The sequence below is a fragment of the Coregonus lavaretus genome, assembly GCF_964263955.1.
Source record: "Coregonus lavaretus genome assembly, chromosome: 23".
NCBI lineage: Eukaryota > Metazoa > Chordata > Actinopteri > Salmoniformes > Salmonidae > Coregonus > Coregonus lavaretus.
In genome coordinates, this window is record NC_140010.1 from 43,908,610 (window position 1) to 43,929,965 (window position 21,356).

Genomic DNA, 21,356 nt, shown 5'->3' on the forward strand with positions numbered 1-21,356 from the left:
AAGAGTGGAGGCTGTTATAGCAGCAAAGGGGGGACCATCTCCATATTAATGCCCATGATTTTGGAATGAGATGTTTGATGAGCAGGTGTCCACATACTTTTGGTAATGTAGTGTATCTTTTGAAAATTCTCTACTCATTAGCAACCAGTACCCAGTGCCCAGGTCAACAAGAATACAATTCAGTTGGTATTCAATCTAGTTGGCAAGTCTGTAATTTTCTGCCCTCTGTTGTTTTTTTTAATTGCCTTTTTTTTATTGTTTTGCTATAAAGTGTGTTGCGATTTTAAATACAATATTAATACAATTTGATTTGATTTTAAATTGATGAGTGTGTGCTAAGCTCCAGGGTGAAGTTTCCCCAAATGCAGATCAAGGATCAGCTTCTCCTCCCCCAATCCTAACCTTAGCCCAGTGTAGTCAGAAACATGATTTTCCTGTGTTTTATATATATTTTCACACTGCGGTAGGAATAATATTGTGAAATTGTGAAAATAATGATAATGCCCTTTTAGTGTAAGAGCAGTTTGAAAAGACCACCTGACATTTCATCCTGTTTTGGTGGGAGGGAGTTTTAGCCTACCTGGCGACATCACCAGGCGATTTAAGTTAATAGACTAATAACAGAGTTTCAAACCTCTCTGCCAATAACAGCTAGTTTTCAGGTTACATGTGGCTCGTTCAATTAGGCCCCTCGCTCAGACCACTCCCAGACAGTCTTAGCAAAATTCTTGCTTGAGAAATTGCTCTTTGCTAAGAAGCTATTTTTGTTTCTTTTTGACATTTTATTTGAATAACCACAATAAGGTACTTAATTGTTACCCAGAAATGATTTGATAATGACATAAAAATGACTGCATTGGACCTTTAACTATTAAGGGAAAATGCAAAACTGACACAAAATCAGTGTCTAGGGGCAATTCACCCTACTCCTATCAGCAGCAAAAGTGGCTAATTGATGCTTATTTCACAGACTGTCTCTGAACATATTGTGTTCATTTGGTTCCAGGTACTGCAGAAGCTGGGAAAGGCGGATGAGACAAAAGATGACCATTTTGATCAAGCCGTCCAGAACTTCAAGCGACAGGAGGTGAGGAAGGCCAATGACTTTGTTCTCTCATATTATATTACATAATTGAATTTTGTCAGGTACCATCTCAGTGGCCTTTTGTTTAGAGTGTCCGCCCTGAGATTGGAAGGTTGGGAGTTCGATCCCCGGTCGAGTTCTCCCAGACTCTCAAAATGAGACCTGATGCTTCTCTGCTTGCATATACATTTTTAACAATACTATGATGCCTGGTGAACGGATTCCTTCTTCAGACCCCCTTGTTTCATATACTCCCTCCATATGTACAGTATTTGGACAGATGGAGCCCTAAGGGTGCTGGTGCACCTGCCCTTTTGCCCTACTATATAAAAAGTGGCCAAATACTGTATTTTTTTAAAACTAATTACTTTATATTACATGTGTTTCTCTTTTCTCTCTTGTAACTTTAGATATAACAAATTGCCCATCAAACTAGATAATTTCTCATAAACATATGAATCTTGAAAAAAGTCCCCTCCCACTGCCCTTTTTCCACTGTGACTCGTCCCGCATGCATGAGCTACCTACCGACGCCGGACGGTGAGTTTGAAATGAATACTGCCAGTAGTAGGTTACTTTGTATTTGCTAGCACAGTCAGGGACAGGGAAGGGGGCAACTGCAATTCGACTGTTTGTCAGTAGCAGAACAAATTCAAATCAAGTCTAGTTCGCTTGTTTTGACAGCATGCTTGGTCTACAATGTGTGATGAGTGAGTGTGTTTATGCAGAAAATGAAGGCCCTACAGTATGTAAAAAAAAAAAAGCTTTTAAAATAAGAGAGAATTTGGCTACAGGATCACTGATTTGAGATCAAATGTTTCATATGAGGCAACAGTACAGAATTTCACCTTTTATTTGAAGGTATTTCCATACATACCTGTTTTATCGTTTAGAAATGAAAGCACTTTATGTATCTAATCCCCCTATGTGAAGAAGTCAAATTGTATTTAGACAAATTCAGTAAAAAAGTTTAGTATTTGGTCCAGTGGCATAGGCAGGAATCAGTTGATGGCAGGGCCAGCAAGAATGTAGGTGGGCCAAAATTTGGGCACTCAAATCATTATTAAATCATAATAAAAGCATAGCCTACCCTATACCCTACTGTAATCGATTGCAAACAACAAACTATCTAACATGTGATTTTGCATTACAGACCAAATAGTCTTGTAGGCCTACGTAAATCCATGACTCTTGCATTTAACATGTGACTCACATAGACCTACACATAATAAACCATAGGCTTATAATTAATAGACTATGAGAAATGCCCTGATAGAACAGTAATAATCACAATAGGTTCGGCAACCTCTCACTGGCTCAGCAACCAGGAGATAGTAGGCTAGGCTCAGCAACCAGGAGATAGTAGGCTAGGCTCAGCAACCAGGAGATAGTAGGCTAGGCTCAGCAACCAGGAGATAGTAGGCTAGGCTCAGCAACCAGGAGAAAGTAGGCTAGGCTCAGCAACCAGGAGATAGTAGGCTAGGCTCAGCAACCAGGAGATAGTAGGCTAGGCTCAGCAACCAGGAGATAGTAGGCTAGGCTCAGCAACCAGGAGATAGTAGGCTAGGCTCAGCAACCAGGAGATAGTAGGCTAGGCTCAGCAACCAGGAGATAGTAGGCTAGGCTCAGCAACCAGGAGAAAGTAGGCTAGGCTCAGCAACCAGGAGATAGTAGGCTAGGCTCAGCAACCAGGAGATAGTAGGCTAGGCTCAGCAACCAGGAGATAGTAGGCTAGGCTCAGCAACCAGGAGATAGTAGGCTAGGCTCAGCAACCAGGAGATAGTAGGCTAGGCTCAGCAACCAGGAGATAGTAGGCTAGGCGGCCACAAATGTAATCAGTTAACACTAGGAGAGCAGAGAGTGTCATATTGACTCCAAACGAATGTACTTTTTTAATTACAATGCCATTATGTCCCGTTCTTGACTTTTCCTAAATAAGTCTAAAACACTATCGTTGTTAGAATCTTCATAACACAAACAGAATTTGTGTTATAAGCAGTTTTAAGAGGACAACATTTAGTAGCTGATGATGGCCCATCGAAACTACACCTAAACTATATCGAAACTACACTGAACAAAGATATAAACGCAACATGCAACAATTTAAAAGATTTTACTGAGTTAGAGTTCATATAAGGAAATCAGTCAATTGAAATAATTCATTAGGCCCTAATCTATGGATTTCACATGACTGGGAATACTGATATGCATCTGTTGGTCACAGATACCTTTTTTTTTAAAGGTAGGGGCGTGGAGCAGAAAACCAGTCAGTATCTGGTGTGGCTACCATTTGCCTCATGCAGCACGACACATCTCCTTCGCATAGAGTTGATCAAGCTGTTGATTGTGGCCTGTGGAATGTCGTCCCACTCCTCTTCAAATGGCTGTGCGAAGTTGCTGGATATTGGCGGGACCTGGAACACGCAGTCGTACACGTCGATCCAGAGCATCCCAAACATGTTCAATGGGTGACATGTCTGGTGAGTATGCAGGCCATGGAAGAACCGGCACATTTCCAGCTTCCAGGAATTGTGTACAGATCCGTGCATTATTATGCTGAAACATGAGTTGATGGCGGCGGATGAATGGCACAGCATTCGGCCTCAGGATCTCGTTACGGTAGCTCTGTGCATTCAAATTGACATTGATCAAATGCAATTGTGTTTGTTGTCCGTAGCTTATGCCTGCCCATACCATAACCCCACCGCCACCATGGGGCACTCTGTTCACAACGTTGGCATCAGCAAACTGCTCTTCCACACAATGCCATACTCGCTGTAGGCCATCTACCTGGTACAGTTGAAACCAGGATTCATCCGTAAGAGCACACTTCGCCAGTGTGCTAGTGGCCATCGAAGGTGAGCATTTGCCATCTGAAGTCGGTTATGACGCCGCACTGTAGTCAGGTCAAGATCCTGGTGAAGACGACAAGCACGTAGAAATTCTTTGGTTTTGCAAACCCCCAGTTTCATCAGCTGTCCGAGTCGCTGGTCTCAGACGATCCCGCAGGTGAAGAAGCCGTACGTAGATGTCCTGGGCTGGCGTGGTTACACGTGGTCTGCTGTTGTGAGGCCGGTTGGATGTACTGCAAAAGTTTATAAAACGACGTTGGTAGAGAAATTAACATTAATTTATCTGGGAACAGCTCTGGCGGACATCCCCGCAGTCAGCATGCCAATTGCACGCTCCCTCAAAACTTGAGACATCTGTGGCATTGTGTTGTGTGACAAAAATGCACATTTTCGAGTGGCCTTTTATTGTCCCCAGCACAAGGTGCACCTGTGTAATGATCATGCTGTTTAATCAGCTTCTTGATATGCCACACCTGTCAGGTGGATGGATTATCTTGGCAAAAGAGAAATGCTCAATAAACAGGGATGTAAACAAATTTGTTCACAAAATCTGAGAGAAATATGTTTTTTGATGAACAGCTCATCTTGGACTGGACACAGTGGCAGCGAAATGAAACGTGTTACAGCCTTAATTTAAAATGGATTAAATGTAGATGTTTTTGTCACTGGCCTACACACAATACCCCATAATGTCAAAGTGGAATTATATTTTTTGAAAATGATACAAATTAAATAAAAATGAAAAGCTGAAATGTCAATAAGTATTCAACCCCTTTGTTATGGCAAGCCTAAATAAGTTCAGGAGTAAAAATTTGCTCAACAAGTCACATAATAGTAACTTAATTTATGTCCTCCTAATTGCCCTGAATACCTCTGTTGATCCTACAGCTATTGTATGCAGTAATCATGAGCCTATGAACCAGAGTTACACTGTTAGCACTGAGGCGGTGTGCCCTAGTAGGAAGACCATTGTGTGCAGCTCACCCTGCACTATCAGCTTCAATATAAATAACATGAGCAAGTCTACTTCTGATAAGCTTCCCAGTAAAGTATTAAAACCAATCAAGCAAACCAGAAAAGTGCTAATAATTGCTCATTTTAACATATGCAGCCTGAGAAACAAGGTACATGAAGTCAATAACTTGCTTGTAACATCTGACATTCATATTCTGACTATCTCTGAAACTCACTTAGATAATACCTTTGATGATACAGTGGTAGCAATACATGGTTATAACATCTACCGAAAAGACAGAAATGCCAACGGGGGCGGTGTTGTGGTCTATATTCAGAACCCCATTCCTGTAAAGCTTAGAGACGATCTTGTTTGGACACACCTACTCATTCAAGGGTTTTTCTTTATTTTTACAATTTTCTACATTGTAGAATAATAGTGAAGGCATCAAAACTATTAAATAACACATATGGAATCATGTAGTTAAACAAATGAAAATATATTTTATATTTGAGATTCTTCAAATAGCCACCCTTTGCCTTGATGACAGCTTTGCACACTCTTGGCATTACTTTTTTCAATCTTTGCTAACGACATTTGAGTAAAGCCAGTGTGTTAATGTATGCGGATGACTCAACACTATACACGTCATCTCTTACAGCAACTGAAATAACTGCAACACTTAACAAAGAGCTGCAGGTAGTTTCGGAATGGGTAGCAAGGAATAAGTTAGTCCTAAATATTTCTAAAACTAAAAGCATTGTATTTGGGACAAATCATTCACTAAACCCTAAATCTCAACTACATCTCGTAATGAATAATGTGGGAATTGAGCAAGTTGAGGTGACTAAACTGCTTGGAGTAACCCTGGATTGTAAACTGTCATGGTCAAAACATATTGATACAACAGTAGCTAAGATGGGGAGAAGTCTGTCCATAATAAAGCGCTGCTCTGCCTTCTTAACAACACTATCAACAAGGCAGGTCCTACAGGCCCTAGTTTTGTCGCACCTAGACTTCTGTTCAGTAGTGTGGTCAGGTGCCACAAAGAGGGACTTGGGAAAATTGCAGTTGGGTCAGAACAGGGTAGCACGGCTGGCCCTTAAAGGTACACGGAGAGCTAACATTATGACATGCATGTCAATCTCTCATGGCTCAAAGTGAAAGAGAGATTGACTTCATCACTACTTGTTTTTGTAAGAGGTGTTGACAAGCTGAATGTACCGAGCTGTCTGTTTAAAATACTAGCACACAGCTCGGACACCCATGCATACCCCACAAGACATGCCACCAGAGGTCTCTTCACAGTCCCCAAGTCCAGAACAATTATATGTAATGTAGGTGCTTTAATATGTTTGGACCCCAGGAAGAGTAGCTGCTGCCTTGGTAGCAGCTAATGGGGATCCCTAATAGATACAAATAAATACAAATACAAATAATAAATTGCATGAACTCACTCTGTGTGCAATAATAGTGTTTAACATGATTTGTGAATGACTACCTCATCTCTGTACCCCACACATACAACTTTCTGTAAGGTCCCTCAGTCGAGTAGAGAATTTCAAACCCAGATTCAACCACAAAGACCAGTGAGGTTTCCCAATGCCTCACAAAGAAGGGCACCTATTGGTAGATGGGTAAACAAAGGAAAAGCAGACAATGAATATCTGTTTTAGCATGGTGAAGTAATTAATTACACTTTGGATGGTGTTTCAATACACCCAGTCACTACAAAGATACAGGCCTTTTTCCTAACTAAGTTGCCGGAAAGGACAGAAACCTTTCAGGGATTTCACCATTATGGCCAATGGTGAGTTTAAAACAGTTACAGAGTTCAATGGCTGTGATAGGAGAACACTGAGGATGGATCAACAACATTGTAGTTACTCCACAATACTAAACTAAATTACAGAGTGAAAAAAAGGAAGCCAGTACATAATAAATATTCCAAAACATGTATCCTGTTTGCAACAAGGCACTAAAGTAATACTGCAAAAAAAGTGGCAAAGCAATTAACTTCAGTGGTAAATCCAGCACATCACTGAGTACCACTCTTCATATTTTCATCCATGGTGGTGGCTGCATCATTTTTTTACATTTACGTAATTTAGCAGACGCTCTTATCCAGAGCGACATACAGTAGCGAGTGCATACATTTTTTCATACTGGTCCCCATTGGGGATGCGAACCCACAACCCTGGCGTTGCAAGCGGCAAGGACTAGTTTTTTAGGATAAAAATAAACGGAATACAGTGCTATAAGCACAGGCAAAATCCTAGTAGAAAACCTGGTTCAGTCTGCTTTCCAACAGAAACTGGGAGACGAACAATAACCTAAAACACAAGGCCAAATCTACTGAAGTTGCTTACCAAGACGACATTGAATGTTCCTGAGTGGCCTAGTTACAGTTTTGACTTAACCCTCCCGTTGTCCTAGGGTCAAAATGACCCGCCACTGTGTTGAACCAACTTTATTTAATTTTTATATTTTTTGGATCATTTATATTTATACTTTCTTTAAAGTCTCACTGCCTCCTTCTCACAAATGATCCCAAAAATATAAAAATTAAATAAAGTTGGTTCAACACAGTGGCGGGTCATTTTGACCCTAGGACAACGGGTGGGTTAAATTGGCTTGAAAATCTATGGCAAGACTTGAAAATGACTGTCTAGCAATGATCAACAATCAACTTGACAGAGCTTGACATTTTTTAAAAAGAATAATTAGAAAATATTGTACAATCCATGTTGCAAAGCTGTTAGAGACTGACCCAAAAAGACTCACTGCTGTAATCACCGCCAAAGATGCTTCTACATAATATTAACTCAGGGGTGTGAATACTAAATTAGATATTTCTGTATTTTATTTTCAGTAAATTAGCAAACATTTCTAAAGACATGTTTTCACTTTGTCATTATGGGGCATTGTGTGTAGTGGGGTTAGAAAAACACAACAAAATGTGGAATAAGTCAAGGGGTATGAATACTTTCTGAAGGCACTTGTGACAAGTACTGAGGATTCGAAGAGGCAGGACGCAGACGCAGGAATCAACAAGGTAAAGGTTTACTTAACAATGAGAAAGAGAATAACAAAGAGCGAGTAAACGACACGACGCTAACAATTACACACAACAATGACTGAACAGTCCAGGGATATACAGTGGTGGTGATGGGATGATGAGGTGCAGGTGCGCTGGAGGTGACTAGGGTGCATTGGGTTTCCATTCCTGTGTTGCCGAGGTGGTGCGCTCAGTAAACCGGCGAATCAGAGCGCCGGAGGGGAGCAACGGGAGGAGACGTGACAGCACTGTATATCCTTTAAGGACATATGGGCATGTAGTTGTACGTCAAGCTGCCTCACGCTGCAGAAACAGGAGATAAGCTCCTGCCCTATGGGCCATTTGGCTCGGACAGGTCTTACTTACTTACTACTACAATATTGTTAGTCAAATTATGGATCAGTTAATTGGAGCATGGTACTGTACTTGCAACATCAGGGTTGTGGATTTGATTCCAACATTGGTCACATGCAGTGGCGGCTCCTGAAAAAATTCTCAGGAGGGGCAATTTTTCTGATGATTTAGGTGACCTACACACATTTTAAAAAAGATATATCCAGCAACAACATGAAGACAGGGGCAGCATATAAGTCAATACCAGAAGCATTTATTGACTGATCTGGGGAGATGGATTCCAGTTTCTGTGACAGATTATAAATAATCTCTGATGCCTTTGTTATATTAGCTTTTGGTTGAATGTACTGTCGTAGTAAATATATAATGTTATAGCTTGGTCTGACTAAAATCTTGTGCATGACCCATTTTGTGTTGGGCGTTTGTTTCTGTTCCTATCCTATAACAATGGACAAAAGAGTCCTATCTTGTCAGCCTTGTCAGCAGGTGGCCAAGGAGTGGTGATCCTAGCTGACCTAAGACAGGACACTTTTACTTTACTCGCGTGCACGAACGAGTCCGTGCACGCGATTCCAGATATCTTTACCTCTGAATAAACTGCCTTTATTATACCATATCCACCCTGTCCAAAGTCTCTACTTGGTCTCAGTTCTCCAGTAAACTTGTGATTATCAACAGTACACAACGGTAACAAACAATTGGGGGAACTCACGGGGCAGATAGTAACCACTTAAAAGGAAGCGATTCCCAAACCTTCCATAACAAAGCCATCACCTACAGAGAGATGAACTTGGAGAAGAGTCCCCTAAGTAAGCTTGTCCTGGGCCTCTGTTCACAAACACAAACAGACCCCACACAGCCCCAGGACAACAACAACAACAACAACAACAACAACACAATTAGACCCAACCAAATCATGAGAAAACAAAAAGAGAATTACTTGACACATTGGAAAGAACAAACAAAAAAACAGAGCAAACTAGAATGCTATTTGGCCCTAAACAGAGAGTACACAGTGGCAGAATACCTGACCACTGTGACTGACCCAAACTTAAGGAAAGCTTTGACTATGTACAGACTCAGTGACCATAGCCTTGCTATTGAGAAAGGCCGCCGTAGGCAGACCTGGCTCTCAAGAGAAGACAGGCTATGTGCACACTGCCCACAAAATGAGGTGGAAACTGAGCTGCACTTCCTAACCTCCTGCCAAATGTATGACCATATTAGAGACACATATTTCCCTCAGATTACAGCGATCCACAAAGAATTCGAAAACAAACCCAATTTTGATAAACTCCCTTATCTACTGGGTGAAAAACCACAGTGTGCCATCACAGCTGCAAGATTTGTGACCTGTTGCCACAAGAAAAGGGCAACCAGTGAAGAACAAACACCATTGTAAATACAACCCATATTTATGTTTATTTATTTTCCCATTTGTACTTTAACTATTTGCACATTGTAACAACACTGTATATATACATAATATGACATTTGAAATGTCTTTATTCTTTTGAAACTTCTGAGTGTAATGTTTACTGTTAATATTTATTGTTTATTTCACTTTTGTTTACTATCTACTTCCCTTGCTTTGGCAATGTTAACACACGTTTCCCATGCCAATAAAGCCCTTAAATTGAATTGAATTGATAGTAAGGTCGCAATGACACAGAAAGCAGTTCAATGTCGGGGTACAGAGTCGCTCTCTTACCAGGATCGCGGTCCGCTCTGACCAGGGTGAAGGTGGCCGGCTCCACTTCTCTGTCCGGGACTCTGTCATCCAGCCAAGTCTCCCAGCTGTATTGGGATTACAGCTGCCTGCAGCGTTTTCATTATTTAGTCCGTTCGTAGCGGGTATGTACACGATCAACAAGATCAGTCCAAAACCGAAAGATCAGTTCAAAGCAGAATGTTTGCAGAATGTTTGTAAACTAAGTCTACAAATTAAAAACATAAAATAACGCCACACTGCAGGTCACAACAGAGACGCTGCTCGCCGCCATTGTCTTAGTTACGTTCATGGTTACGTCACGTATGACGAAAGCGCGTAAGTGCATGCCCACAGACACCCATAGAGAATGTATTGAAAGCTTTGAAATTTGAAAAAAATAGATTTTACATGACAGGCTATGAGAGACTTCTGGGCGATTTTCAACTTGACTGAAATCGCCCCAAAAACGGGCGGGGCCATTTGAAGCACGACTTTAGCCTGATTTGATATTTAGTGGCTGGCAGATCAGACGTGAACACTGATAACTACTGTTGCCGTGATATAATTGATTAGAAAAAAAATCCCTTCCTTTTCCCGTTTGGCAGTGCGTCGCCCATATCGCCCTATTGAACACACCGCCCATGGTCACATGTATTCCGGACTCCGACATTTCTCGTTCTGATATTTCTTCATTTTTGGGGATTTGTGTGTATTGTTTTGTATTGTTAGGTATTACTGCACTGTTGGAGCTAGAAACATAAGCATTTTGCTGCACCTGCGATAACATCTGCAAAATATGTGTATGCGACCAATAAAATGTGATTTGATTTGATTAGCAACTGAGTATGTTAACTATATGTTGCTTTGGATTAGATACACGTAATCAATTTATCATATTACCATAACTATAATATCATTACGGTATTGAAATATTATTATAACACAATAATAATTATAACTCTATTTCTACAGCATATAACCGTTCAAATCGCTTTATGCACAAGAAAACAGAGAGATATCTCAATGTACAACAGACATTGTAAAGCCTATACACAGTGAAACTAGCAATGAGGGAAATATAAAAAGATGCAGTATTTAGTCAATTAAAATCAATTAATATGGTCTAGATTACTGCTGCAATCCTATTGTGTGACATGAGTAGTGTGAAAAATGGTGATCCGATTAGGCTCGCTCCCACATGCGCACACACACACCTTCTGTGTGAATGAGAGGTGATTCAAGACATGGCATGCATTTATGGTGGTGAAATCTAACCCCCCCCCCCCCCCCCCTCTCTCGCTCTCTCTCTCTCTCCCCATCTCTCTCTCTGTCCCATCTCTCTTTTTCCCGTCTGGATTACTGCAACTCGCTGTTGGCTGGGCTCCCTGCCTGTGCCATTAAACCCCTACAACTCATCCAGAATGCCGCAGCCTGTCTGGTGTTCAACCTTCCCAAGTTCTCTCACGTCACCCCGCTCCTCCCAACACTCCACTGGCTTCCAGTTGAAGCTTGCATCTGTTACAAGACCATGGTGCTTGCCTATGGAGCTGTGAGGGGAACGGCACCTCCGTACCTTCAGGCTCTGATCAGTCCCTACACCCAAACGAGGGCATTGCGTTCATCCACCTCTGGCCTGCTGGCTCCCCTTCCTCTGCGGAAGCATAGTTCACGCTCAGCCCAGTCAAAACTGTTCGCTGCTCTGGCACCCCAATGGTGGAACAAGCTCCCTCACGACGCCAGGACAGCGGAGTCACTCACCACCTTCCGGAGACATTTGAAACCCCACCTCTTTAAGGAATACCTGGGATAGGATAAAGTAATCCTTCTACCACCAAAAAAAATAAAAAAAATAAAAAATAAAAAACTATTATGAAAAAAAAAAATGTGTAAAGTGGTTATCCCACTGGCTATAGGGTGAATGCACCAATTTGTAAGTCGCTCTGGATAAGAGCGTCTGCTAAATGACGTAAATGTAAATGTAATGTAAACGTCTCCCCACCTGTCCTATATAATCCTGATTAGAGCGCTTTATAACACCAGTGTGGTTTTACATAGTCAACTGGCCTTCCTTCCTCTCCCTCACTGCTCTCTATTTCCGCTCTCTACATTTACCTCTTTCAAATATCTCCCCGAGAACATTTAATGTTAAACTTTCGTTGTCTTTTCATCCCTTTTTTTACCCTACCTATGCCTTAACTCTCTGGCCTGTCCATCTGGCCACTCCCAGTCCCTCCTCTCCACTGTGACAAGTTGTAGAGCTTCGTTGCATTCTGATGCAATTCCGAATACTGATGACACTGGTAGACCTGAGCAATAGATCAAAATGGCAGCTGGATAATTTAGATGTATCTCTCTGCTGTGTAGGATGCAGCCATAGCCAAAGTGACATTTAGTGGTTCGTTTGTGTCAGTTTAGACCCAAATGTAAATATCCATAGGTTGCTGTGTTGGGTCTTTCAGAGAGAGACTGTGTGTGTGTGTGTGTGTGTGTGTGTGTGTGTGTGTGTGTGTGTGTGTGTGTGTGTGTGTGTGTGTGTGTGTGTGTGTGTGTGTGCGCGTACACATGCATGTATCACATCTTATTTCTTATACATGTGTAACGGAGTTAAGAAAGTACCGTAAACTCACTCCACAGCTAGCTTGAAATGTCACCGATGGAGCCATCCAAGAGGTGCATTTTGTATGGCTCAATCGGTTTGCACATTGTCAAGGAGGGCGGTCACGTGTGTTGTGAAGCAGAGGATCACTGGTTCGAGCTCAGTGTGGGGCAGTCGGACAGTGGAGGAAGCTAAGCTGTTAGCAGCACACTAACCCCCGTTACAGGTCTATGTTTTTTTGAGAGAGTGTGTGTGTGCGTGTCTGTGTGGGGGTGTGAATACCAAGATTACCTACTTATGCACTCTAGTGTGTCTGTGTGTCTTTTTATGTGGTGTGTGTGTGTGTGTGTGTGTGTGTGTGTGTGTGTGTGTGTGTGTGTGTGTGTGTGTGTGTGTGTGTGTGTGTGTGTGTGTGTGTGTGCGTGTATGCAAATTAAGTGGCAGCAGTCCAGAAGGGAGATGCTTCGTGCTAAATTCCCAGCTCCCCCGCAGTAGCCTGAGATTGATTCGCCCCGCTCCGCTGTGCAAAAGCATCATGAATCAGCGCTAGACAGACTGTGCTGCTGATTTATACTGAAACTCTTACTGGCTCTACAGCAGCTGGTACCACCACCACCACTTTGCTTGGAACAAGTTTTGCATTTCCCCCACTAAAGGTTAGGGTTAGGGGGCTGAGAAGCTGATCCTAGATCTGTACCTAGGGGAAACTTCACACTGGAGCGCTGAGTCATACTGGAGGGCTGGCACTACAGCGGCTGGTGCCGCCACTTCTGCTGTTGCTTACGCTACACCAGCCAGGTTTTGCAAATCCCAAGCAAAGACCACGGACCACACTGTGCTAACAAGGCAGCGGTCCAAACCCCCGAAAATGTGTCAGACGGGGAATACCATGCAAAGCTAGGAAAAGCTGTGAATTCAATACAGAATGTTTCATATGGTAAATATGAGGGTGAGCTACAGCTAGGAAGGCTGAAATCAGAAAACGGTTCAAAACAAATTCAATACAAAATGTGTCATATGGTGACAAATGGCATGCAAAGCAAGGAAGGCTGAAGTCTTAACTCCAAGATGTATGGTTAATAGCACTCAAAGCTATGGAGAGCACACAAAATGTGGGATACAGTGACAGCATGCAAATATTTCAAGGATTGTATAACCAAACCTAAATGCCATGCAAAGCTAGGAAAAGCTATAACCTAGAAGACATAATGGTAAGTCCCAGGCAAAGCTAGGATGGCCTGAAATGGTCTTAAAATTATACTATTTTATACTATACAACCTCCAGAGTGGCGCAGTGGTCTAAGGCACTGCATCGCAGTGCTAGCTGTGCCACTAGAGATCCTGGTTCGAATCCAGGCTCTGTCGTAGCTGGCTGCGACCGGGAGACCCATGGGGCGGCGCACAATTGGCCCAGTGTCATCCAGGATAGGGAAGGGAATGGCTGGCAGGGATGTAGCTCAGTTGGTAGAGCATGGCGTTTGCAACGCCAGGGTTGTTTGTTTGATTCCCATGGGGGGCCAGTATGAAAAAAATATATATGTATGCACTCACTAACTGTAAGTCACTCTGGATAAGAGCATCTGATAAAATGTAAATTTGCTGGTACAATAAATGCTGGAATGTGTTATCTGATTGATAGCAGGTAAAGCTACAGTAGGAGGACTTAAATGTACCATGTTTACATTTTAGTCATTTAGCAGACGCTCTTATCCAGAGCGACTTACAGTTAGTGAGTGCATACATTTTTCATACTGGCCCCCTGTGGGAAACGAACCCACAACCCTGGTGTTGCAAGCGCCATGCTCTACCAACTGAGCTACAGGGGACCATGATGGAATGCTTTGAAAGACCAACCACAAAACTTTATTTTACAGTGAATAAATAACAGAATGACCAAGGGTTACTCGGCACTGTACAACTAAATTACATACATATTAAGTTATAGTTGTGCAAATTACTACACTACAATGACTAGTGGGTCAACATTTCTTACTGTACCTGGTTATACCCACAGGGTCGCGATCCCAACCTGTCAATATCAAAAGAAATTACTTCCCAAATTGGCCCATTATTATTTGTCATTTTAGCAGACACTCTTATCCGGAGCGACTTAAAGGAGCAATTAGGGTTAAGTGCCTTGCTCAAGGGCACATTGACAGATTTTTCACCTAGTCGGCTCGGGGATTAGAACCAGTGACCTTTCGGTTACTGGCACAACGCTCTTAACCACTAAGCTACCTGACTGCATTAGCCGACACATGTTCCAGCATAAGTTCAAAGTTTGTATAACATTACATTTGCAGAATGAGAGCAAGCTCTTTCTGAAATACATAACATTTACAAGCTTCCAGCTCCATTGATGTAAACACGATAATATGCTATGCCACGCAAAGCTAGCATAGCACTGCATCAATTGTACAAGCAGTGCTGTCATTTCAGGACCATGGACAGAATGTGTGTGTAGGCATGAGTAACTGCCCATGGTCCTGAAATTACAGTGTTACTTACCTACCATAGCCATAATGGAATATTTGTAATCAGTTCTGCCAAAATGTTCAGCAATATAGCTCGGTAAAATCATTATGCACCTATTTAACCTCTTAAATGTAAGGTCCCCATATTTGGGGACCCTATTAGATTTGTTTTATTCAATTCAGTCTGGTATGAGAACTGTAGCCCATCTCTGCAAAAGCAGAGTGTCTGCGGAAAGCTGAGTATCTTGGCTATTGAACCGTGCCTTAAAATCTTCGGTGTGACTTACTACCATATATGGGTATAAAATGCAGTTGACCTGGGTGGGAAAAAGCAAGGCCTAGAAAAGGGTTCTTCAATTCCGGTCCTGGAGGGCCGAAACACCTCTGTTTTTCATCCTCTCCTTCTAATCAGGGGCTAATTCAGACCTGGGACACCAGGTGAATGCAATTAACTACCAGGTAGAAATAAAGAACAGAAGTGTTTCGGCCCTCCATGACCGGAATTGAAGAACCCTGTCCTAGAACCTGCGTAATGTGAACTATTGCTACCCGGCTCAGAGACGAGACGCACCGTGCACTCTACATTGTAAACAGATGTCATCGCTTTAATTTACTCGCATAAAAGATGGCTTCGCAAGGGGGGTAAAAAAAAAGGTAAAACTAAGAATATCGAACAGGAAGCTAAAAAGAAGGCAGCTATGAATAAGTATACCGACATAGAAGCTTTGAACAAAATACTGATCGGACTCGGATCAGGGGAGCGATTTGGACAACGAGTATTTCGACTCGGCCGATGAAGATTGCTTTCTAGAAGGATCGGATCCACTTTTAGATCTGTAAGTAAATTATTTTCATGACTTGATATAGCTAATTTACTATATGTATTTCGTTTTTTATAAGTTGTCTGCTTTTTGTGCTTTGCATTTAGTTTACATAGGCCGATGTAACAAGTAATTTCAATGTTATATAATTCCAAAGTAGTTATTGTCTATGTTTCATATTAGTTAACTGTTTCCTTTTAAATTTCATCCTTTTTACTTTAGAGGCCACTAAATTCTCATGGCCATTGTTTATTTGTGGTTCTCACCTCTGCCTATGTCTCCAAAGTGTTACTGTTTGCATTGTGTGCTTAACACCTTCTATGTGAGTCACTGTACAGATAAAGTTTAGGCTTGGTGTTTTTACTTTACAGTAATGTCGTTTTGTAAATGTAGTCAACTGTAAATCTGTGTGTGTCTTACAACAATATATCCCTTTATTTTATTCACCACAGAGTGGGGGATGCAGAGGATTTGGATGATGACATTTTGGAGCCACCCCTACCCAGCAATGCCGGTCAAGGTCTTCACCCCCCACTGCTATGTCAATCACCCCATCTGATGGTTCTACATCCACTTTTCATAGACCGCTTGAAAAAGGAAATAGGGGCTTGTGGCACCATTCGTCCTAACAGAATGTGTTTCCCCAAGACCAAGGTAAACGACATGACAAAGACAGCAGAGAGAGGGACCATACGTTGGATCAGGACTAACAAGCTGCTTTTTATTAAATGGAAGGACACTAGGGAAGTAACCATGCTCACCACACAGCATAAGACATTCAATAACGACCATGTCGAAAGGAGGGTGAAAAAGGAAGAATGTCCCCGTTTCTGTGAAGGACTACAATGCCAGCGTGGGGGGGTGTTGACCTATCTGATGCTCTGATAGGCTACTACCAGGTCCTCCACAAGACCAGGAAGTGGTATAATACTTTTTTTTAACCACTTTGTGGACATTGCCACAGTAAATGATTGCATTCTCTACAAGCAGATGGCCAAAGCAAAAGGTCAAACCCCTCTCTCCCAGTTGGCCTTCTGAGAGCAGCTGGTGTTGGAAATGGCTGAATTGGGGGCCCAAAGCAACCTCACAACCATCACAAGTGGTATAATACTCAAGGTGAGCGCCACTATCCAACACACATGCCAAAAGATAGAACTGCAAGCATTGCACAAAACACAGGGGGGAAAAAGGGTGAAATGCCAGATCTTCTGTCCGAAATGCCAGTTCGCTTTTTGTTTCCTGGCAGAGAGGGACTGCTTGGGTGAAATGCCAGATCTTCTGTCCGAAATGCCAGTTCGCTTTTTGTTTCCTGGCAGAGAGGGACTGCTTCAAAGACTATCAAGACATGCACAAGCCAGGGTGAAAGTGAAATCTAATCATCTACACCTGGGATGTAAAACGAACACAACAGCCATTTGTAAATAGTTGCGCTTATTTCTATTTTTGCACCTTTTTTAGTGAAGGACACGTGTGTAACCAAGTTTGTGTTTGATAAGACATTTTTATATATTTTTTATGTACAATACCAGTCAAAAGTTTGGACACACCTACTCATTCAAAGGTTTTTCTTTATTTTTACTATTTTCTACATTTTCTAAACGTTCAGGCACTTTGGAGAGGTTGAAAAAACATCCCCTGTATGTCCCCCGACACACCACAATGTTTGAGAGAGGTTGGTGTTGTAGAAATTTAGTTTTTATAGTGAGCAATAACTTTTAGGCAAAAACTGTGCAATTACCACATTCGGACACTTTGGAGAGGGTGAAAGGACACTTGATTGTACCCTGGATACCCCATAACACCACCACAATGTTTGAGTGGGGTTGATATGGTAGAAATTGTGTTTTTATAGTGAACAAATAGCATTTAGGGATTGCAAATATGTAATAGCACTGGAATGATCTAATTTACAGCCACTTTGGAGAGGTTTAGGGACACTTGGAAACGTCCTGTGACCACACCTGACACCACTTACTAAAACATCTGCCCATTTCTAGTTGTTAGGTCTATCAATCCCATTTTTTTGTCTGATATTGTTCACATGTTGTGGAAGCCATCTGATGTGTTTCCAGCTCTGGGAATCAATAATTCACTCATAGCTTGTCAAAGAAAGATTACTTTCAAAATAAAAAAACAGTTATTTTGTGTGTGCTTGATCTTGTGTATTCTGAACTATGTAACTCCTATCTATCTTCTGATCATTTCCTCATAATCTCCCATATGTCTTCTTTCCAAATTGACCAAGTTTTGGCATGTCAGAATCATGTAATTACACATGAATAGCAGTTACTTTTGGGTATGTCTATTTAGGCGGAAATCAAAATTTTGCCGTTACATTTAAGAGGTTAAAATTAATATACAGAACTAAACATTAATAAACGAAAGGAATGATGGCTAATATTATTGCCTTCTGAGACAAATAGATTTTTAGCCTCAGCCTCTGATGCTAAATTAAACTGAAAGATTGCTTATCTTTGCGACTGGTTTGAGATCAGTCTTGGGAGTAAATATATGATGCCATTTGGTACAGCAAATTACTTCTGGAAGGATGTGCGATATTTTACCTTACGGAACCATTAGTTTCAATAAAAAACTTGTGTGATGCATGTGGGGGGTTGGGATATATACCAATTTGGTAGCTGTTCTTCCAATAAAGTGTGTGTGTGTGTGTGTGTGACACTCAGACTCATGCATTTGTCTGCTGTTCTCACTACAGACGGAGGGCTCCCGGCTGCAGAGGGAAATGAAGGCATACCTGGCGGCTGTGAAAGGTGAGGCACACACACGTACGCACACATACCTGGCAGCTGTACAAGGTAAGCGTCTGCAGAGCAAATGCTTACGCAAGAGACACATTCACTCACAGGTGAAAACACACACATACAGTGCATTCAAAGAAAAAAAAATCTATGCACTCACTAACTGTAAATCTCTCTGGATAGTAGTGTCTGCTAAATAAATAAAATGTAAAATTCGGAAAGTATTCAGACCCTTGACTTTTTCCACATTTTATTGCGTTACAGCCTTATTCTAAAATGGATTAAATTAATGTTTTTCCTCATCAATCTACACACAATACCCCATAATGACGAAGCGAAAACTGGTTTTTAGAATGTTTAGCAAATTTATAACAAATTTTAAACAGAAATACCGTATTTACATACGTATTCAGACCCTTTGCTTTGAGACTTGAAATTGAGCTCAGATGCATCCTGTTTCCATTGATCATCCTTGAGAAGTTTCTACAACTTGATTGGAGTCTACCTGCGGTACATTCAATTGATTGGACATGCTTTGGAAAGGCACACACCAGTTTATGTAAGGTCTCACAGTTGACAGTGCATGTCAGAGCAAAAATCTTTCAGAATGAAAACCATCTCTGCAGCACTCCACCAATCAGGCCTTTATGGTAGACTGGCCAGACAGAAGCCACTCCTCAGTAAAAGGCACATGACAGCCCGCTTGGAGTTTGCCAAAAGGCACCTAAAGACTCTTAGACCATGAGAATCAAGATTCTCTGGGCTGATGAAACCAAGATTGAACTCTTTGGCCTGAATGCCAAGCGTCAGGTCTGGAGGAAACCTGGCACCATCCCTACGGTGAAGGATGGTGGTGGAAGCATCATGCTGTGGGGATGTTTTTCAGCGGCAGGGACTGGGAGACTAGTCAGGGTCGAGGGAAAGATGAACGGAACAAAGTACAGAGAGATACTTGATGAAAACCTGCTCCAGAGCTCTCAGGACCTCAGACTGGGGCGGAGGTTCTCCTTCCAACAGGACAACGACCCTAAGCACACAGCCAAGACAACGTAGGAATGGCTTTGGGACAAGTCTCTCAATGTCCTTGAGTGGCCCAGCCAGAGCCCGGACTTGAACCCGATCTAACATCTCTGGAGAGACCTGAAAATAGCTGTGCAGCGACGCTTCCCATCCAAACTGACAGAGCTTGAGAAGATCTGCAGAGAGGAATGGGAGAAACTCCCCAAATATACATTACCATTCAAAAGTTTGGACACACCTACTCATTCAAGGGTTTTTCTTTATTTTTACTATTTTCTACATTGTAGAATAATAGTGAAGACATCAAAACAATGAAACAACACATATGGAATCATTTAGTAACCAAAAAAGTGTTAAACAAATTAAAATATATTTTATATTTGAGATTCTTCAAAGTAGCCACCCTTTGCCTTGATGACAGCTTTGTACACTCTTGGCATTGTCTCAACCAGCTTCATGAGGTAGTCACCTGGAATGCATTTCAATTAACTGGTAGTGTAGGTGTGCCAAGCTTGTAGCGTCATACCCAAGAAGACTCGAGGCTGTAATTGCTGCCAAAGGTGCTTCAACAAAGTACTGAGTAAAGGGTCTGAATTCTTATGTAAATGTGATATTTCCGTTTTTTCTTCTTAATAAATTTGCTAAAATTTCTAAAAACCTGTTTTTGCTTTGTCATTGTAAGGTATTGTGTGTAGTATGAGGGGAAAAAAACAATTTAATCAATTTTAGAATAAGGCTGTAACGTAACAAAATGTGGAAAAAGTCAAGGGGTCTGAATACTTTCCGAATGCACTGTACATGCATATGCGCACACACACACACACACACACACACACACAAACACGTACACACACACTAGAGCATGGCCGTCGTCTAATCCTATGAACATATGTGCCCTCCCACAAGACTTACAGTATGTGTGCCTATATCTAAACACATACAGTGGAAAGTAAACACGAATAGCAACTGCTTTAATTTGGAAGATCGTTTTATTTTCAGTTCTGAAAGATCTGTGATTTATATCCAGTTCTTAGAATTTTACATAGTGTTTTTCTGTTGCTCCAGCACCTAAGTATTAAGACAGAAAGCCCTCGCATGCCATATTGTGTATGATGCTCGCATGTACTTTCATGAACAGTAACCTATTTACCTACAGTGGGATTCAAAATTATGGACACCTTTGATAAAGATGAGCAAAAATGTCTGTATAAATAATTCAAATACTGAGCTATATTGTCTGCTCCAAAAAATTGGGAAATTATATTATTTTATAGTAATACACTTGCTGAGAGAAATAGATTTTGTTTAACAAGTAATACTTTTTTTCTCTAAAAGGTAGGGGTCAAAATTATTGACACCCATGCAGGGCCGTAACTACATGAGGACACCGGCGTCCGGACCTTGGTATTTTTTTCTAATTATATATTTTTTTAAATAATACAAATATATATTTTGTATACAATAAAGAAAATCAATTACGGGTCAACATCTAAATATTGCTCCCAGTATTGATCAAAGTTCAGAACGCTTATGTTCTTGATCTGACTGAGTTCTAACGCGCCTGCGTCTTTGCGAACGAGTGGAATCATGAAAAGTGGTTTGTTCGTTATGTTCGCTTGCGTCCCCCAGAATCTGCCTACCGGGTTTTCCTTTTAGCAGCACATTCACCACT

The 21,356-nt window shown here is 41.5% G+C and overlaps 1 protein-coding gene across 1 annotated transcript in view; it reads left to right on the plus strand.

Annotated features, from left to right (window-relative positions):
* Nucleotides 1–21,356, plus strand: part of amph (amphiphysin) — a 117,768-nt gene that overhangs the window by 25,496 nt on the left and 70,916 nt on the right. The window contains exons 2-3 of the mRNA XM_084188015.1: nt 1,007–1,087; nt 18,622–18,676. Coding sequence (XP_084044141.1) covers nt 1,007–1,087; nt 18,622–18,676 — 136 coding nt within the window. The remainder of the gene's footprint in view (nt 1–1,006; nt 1,088–18,621; nt 18,677–21,356) is intronic.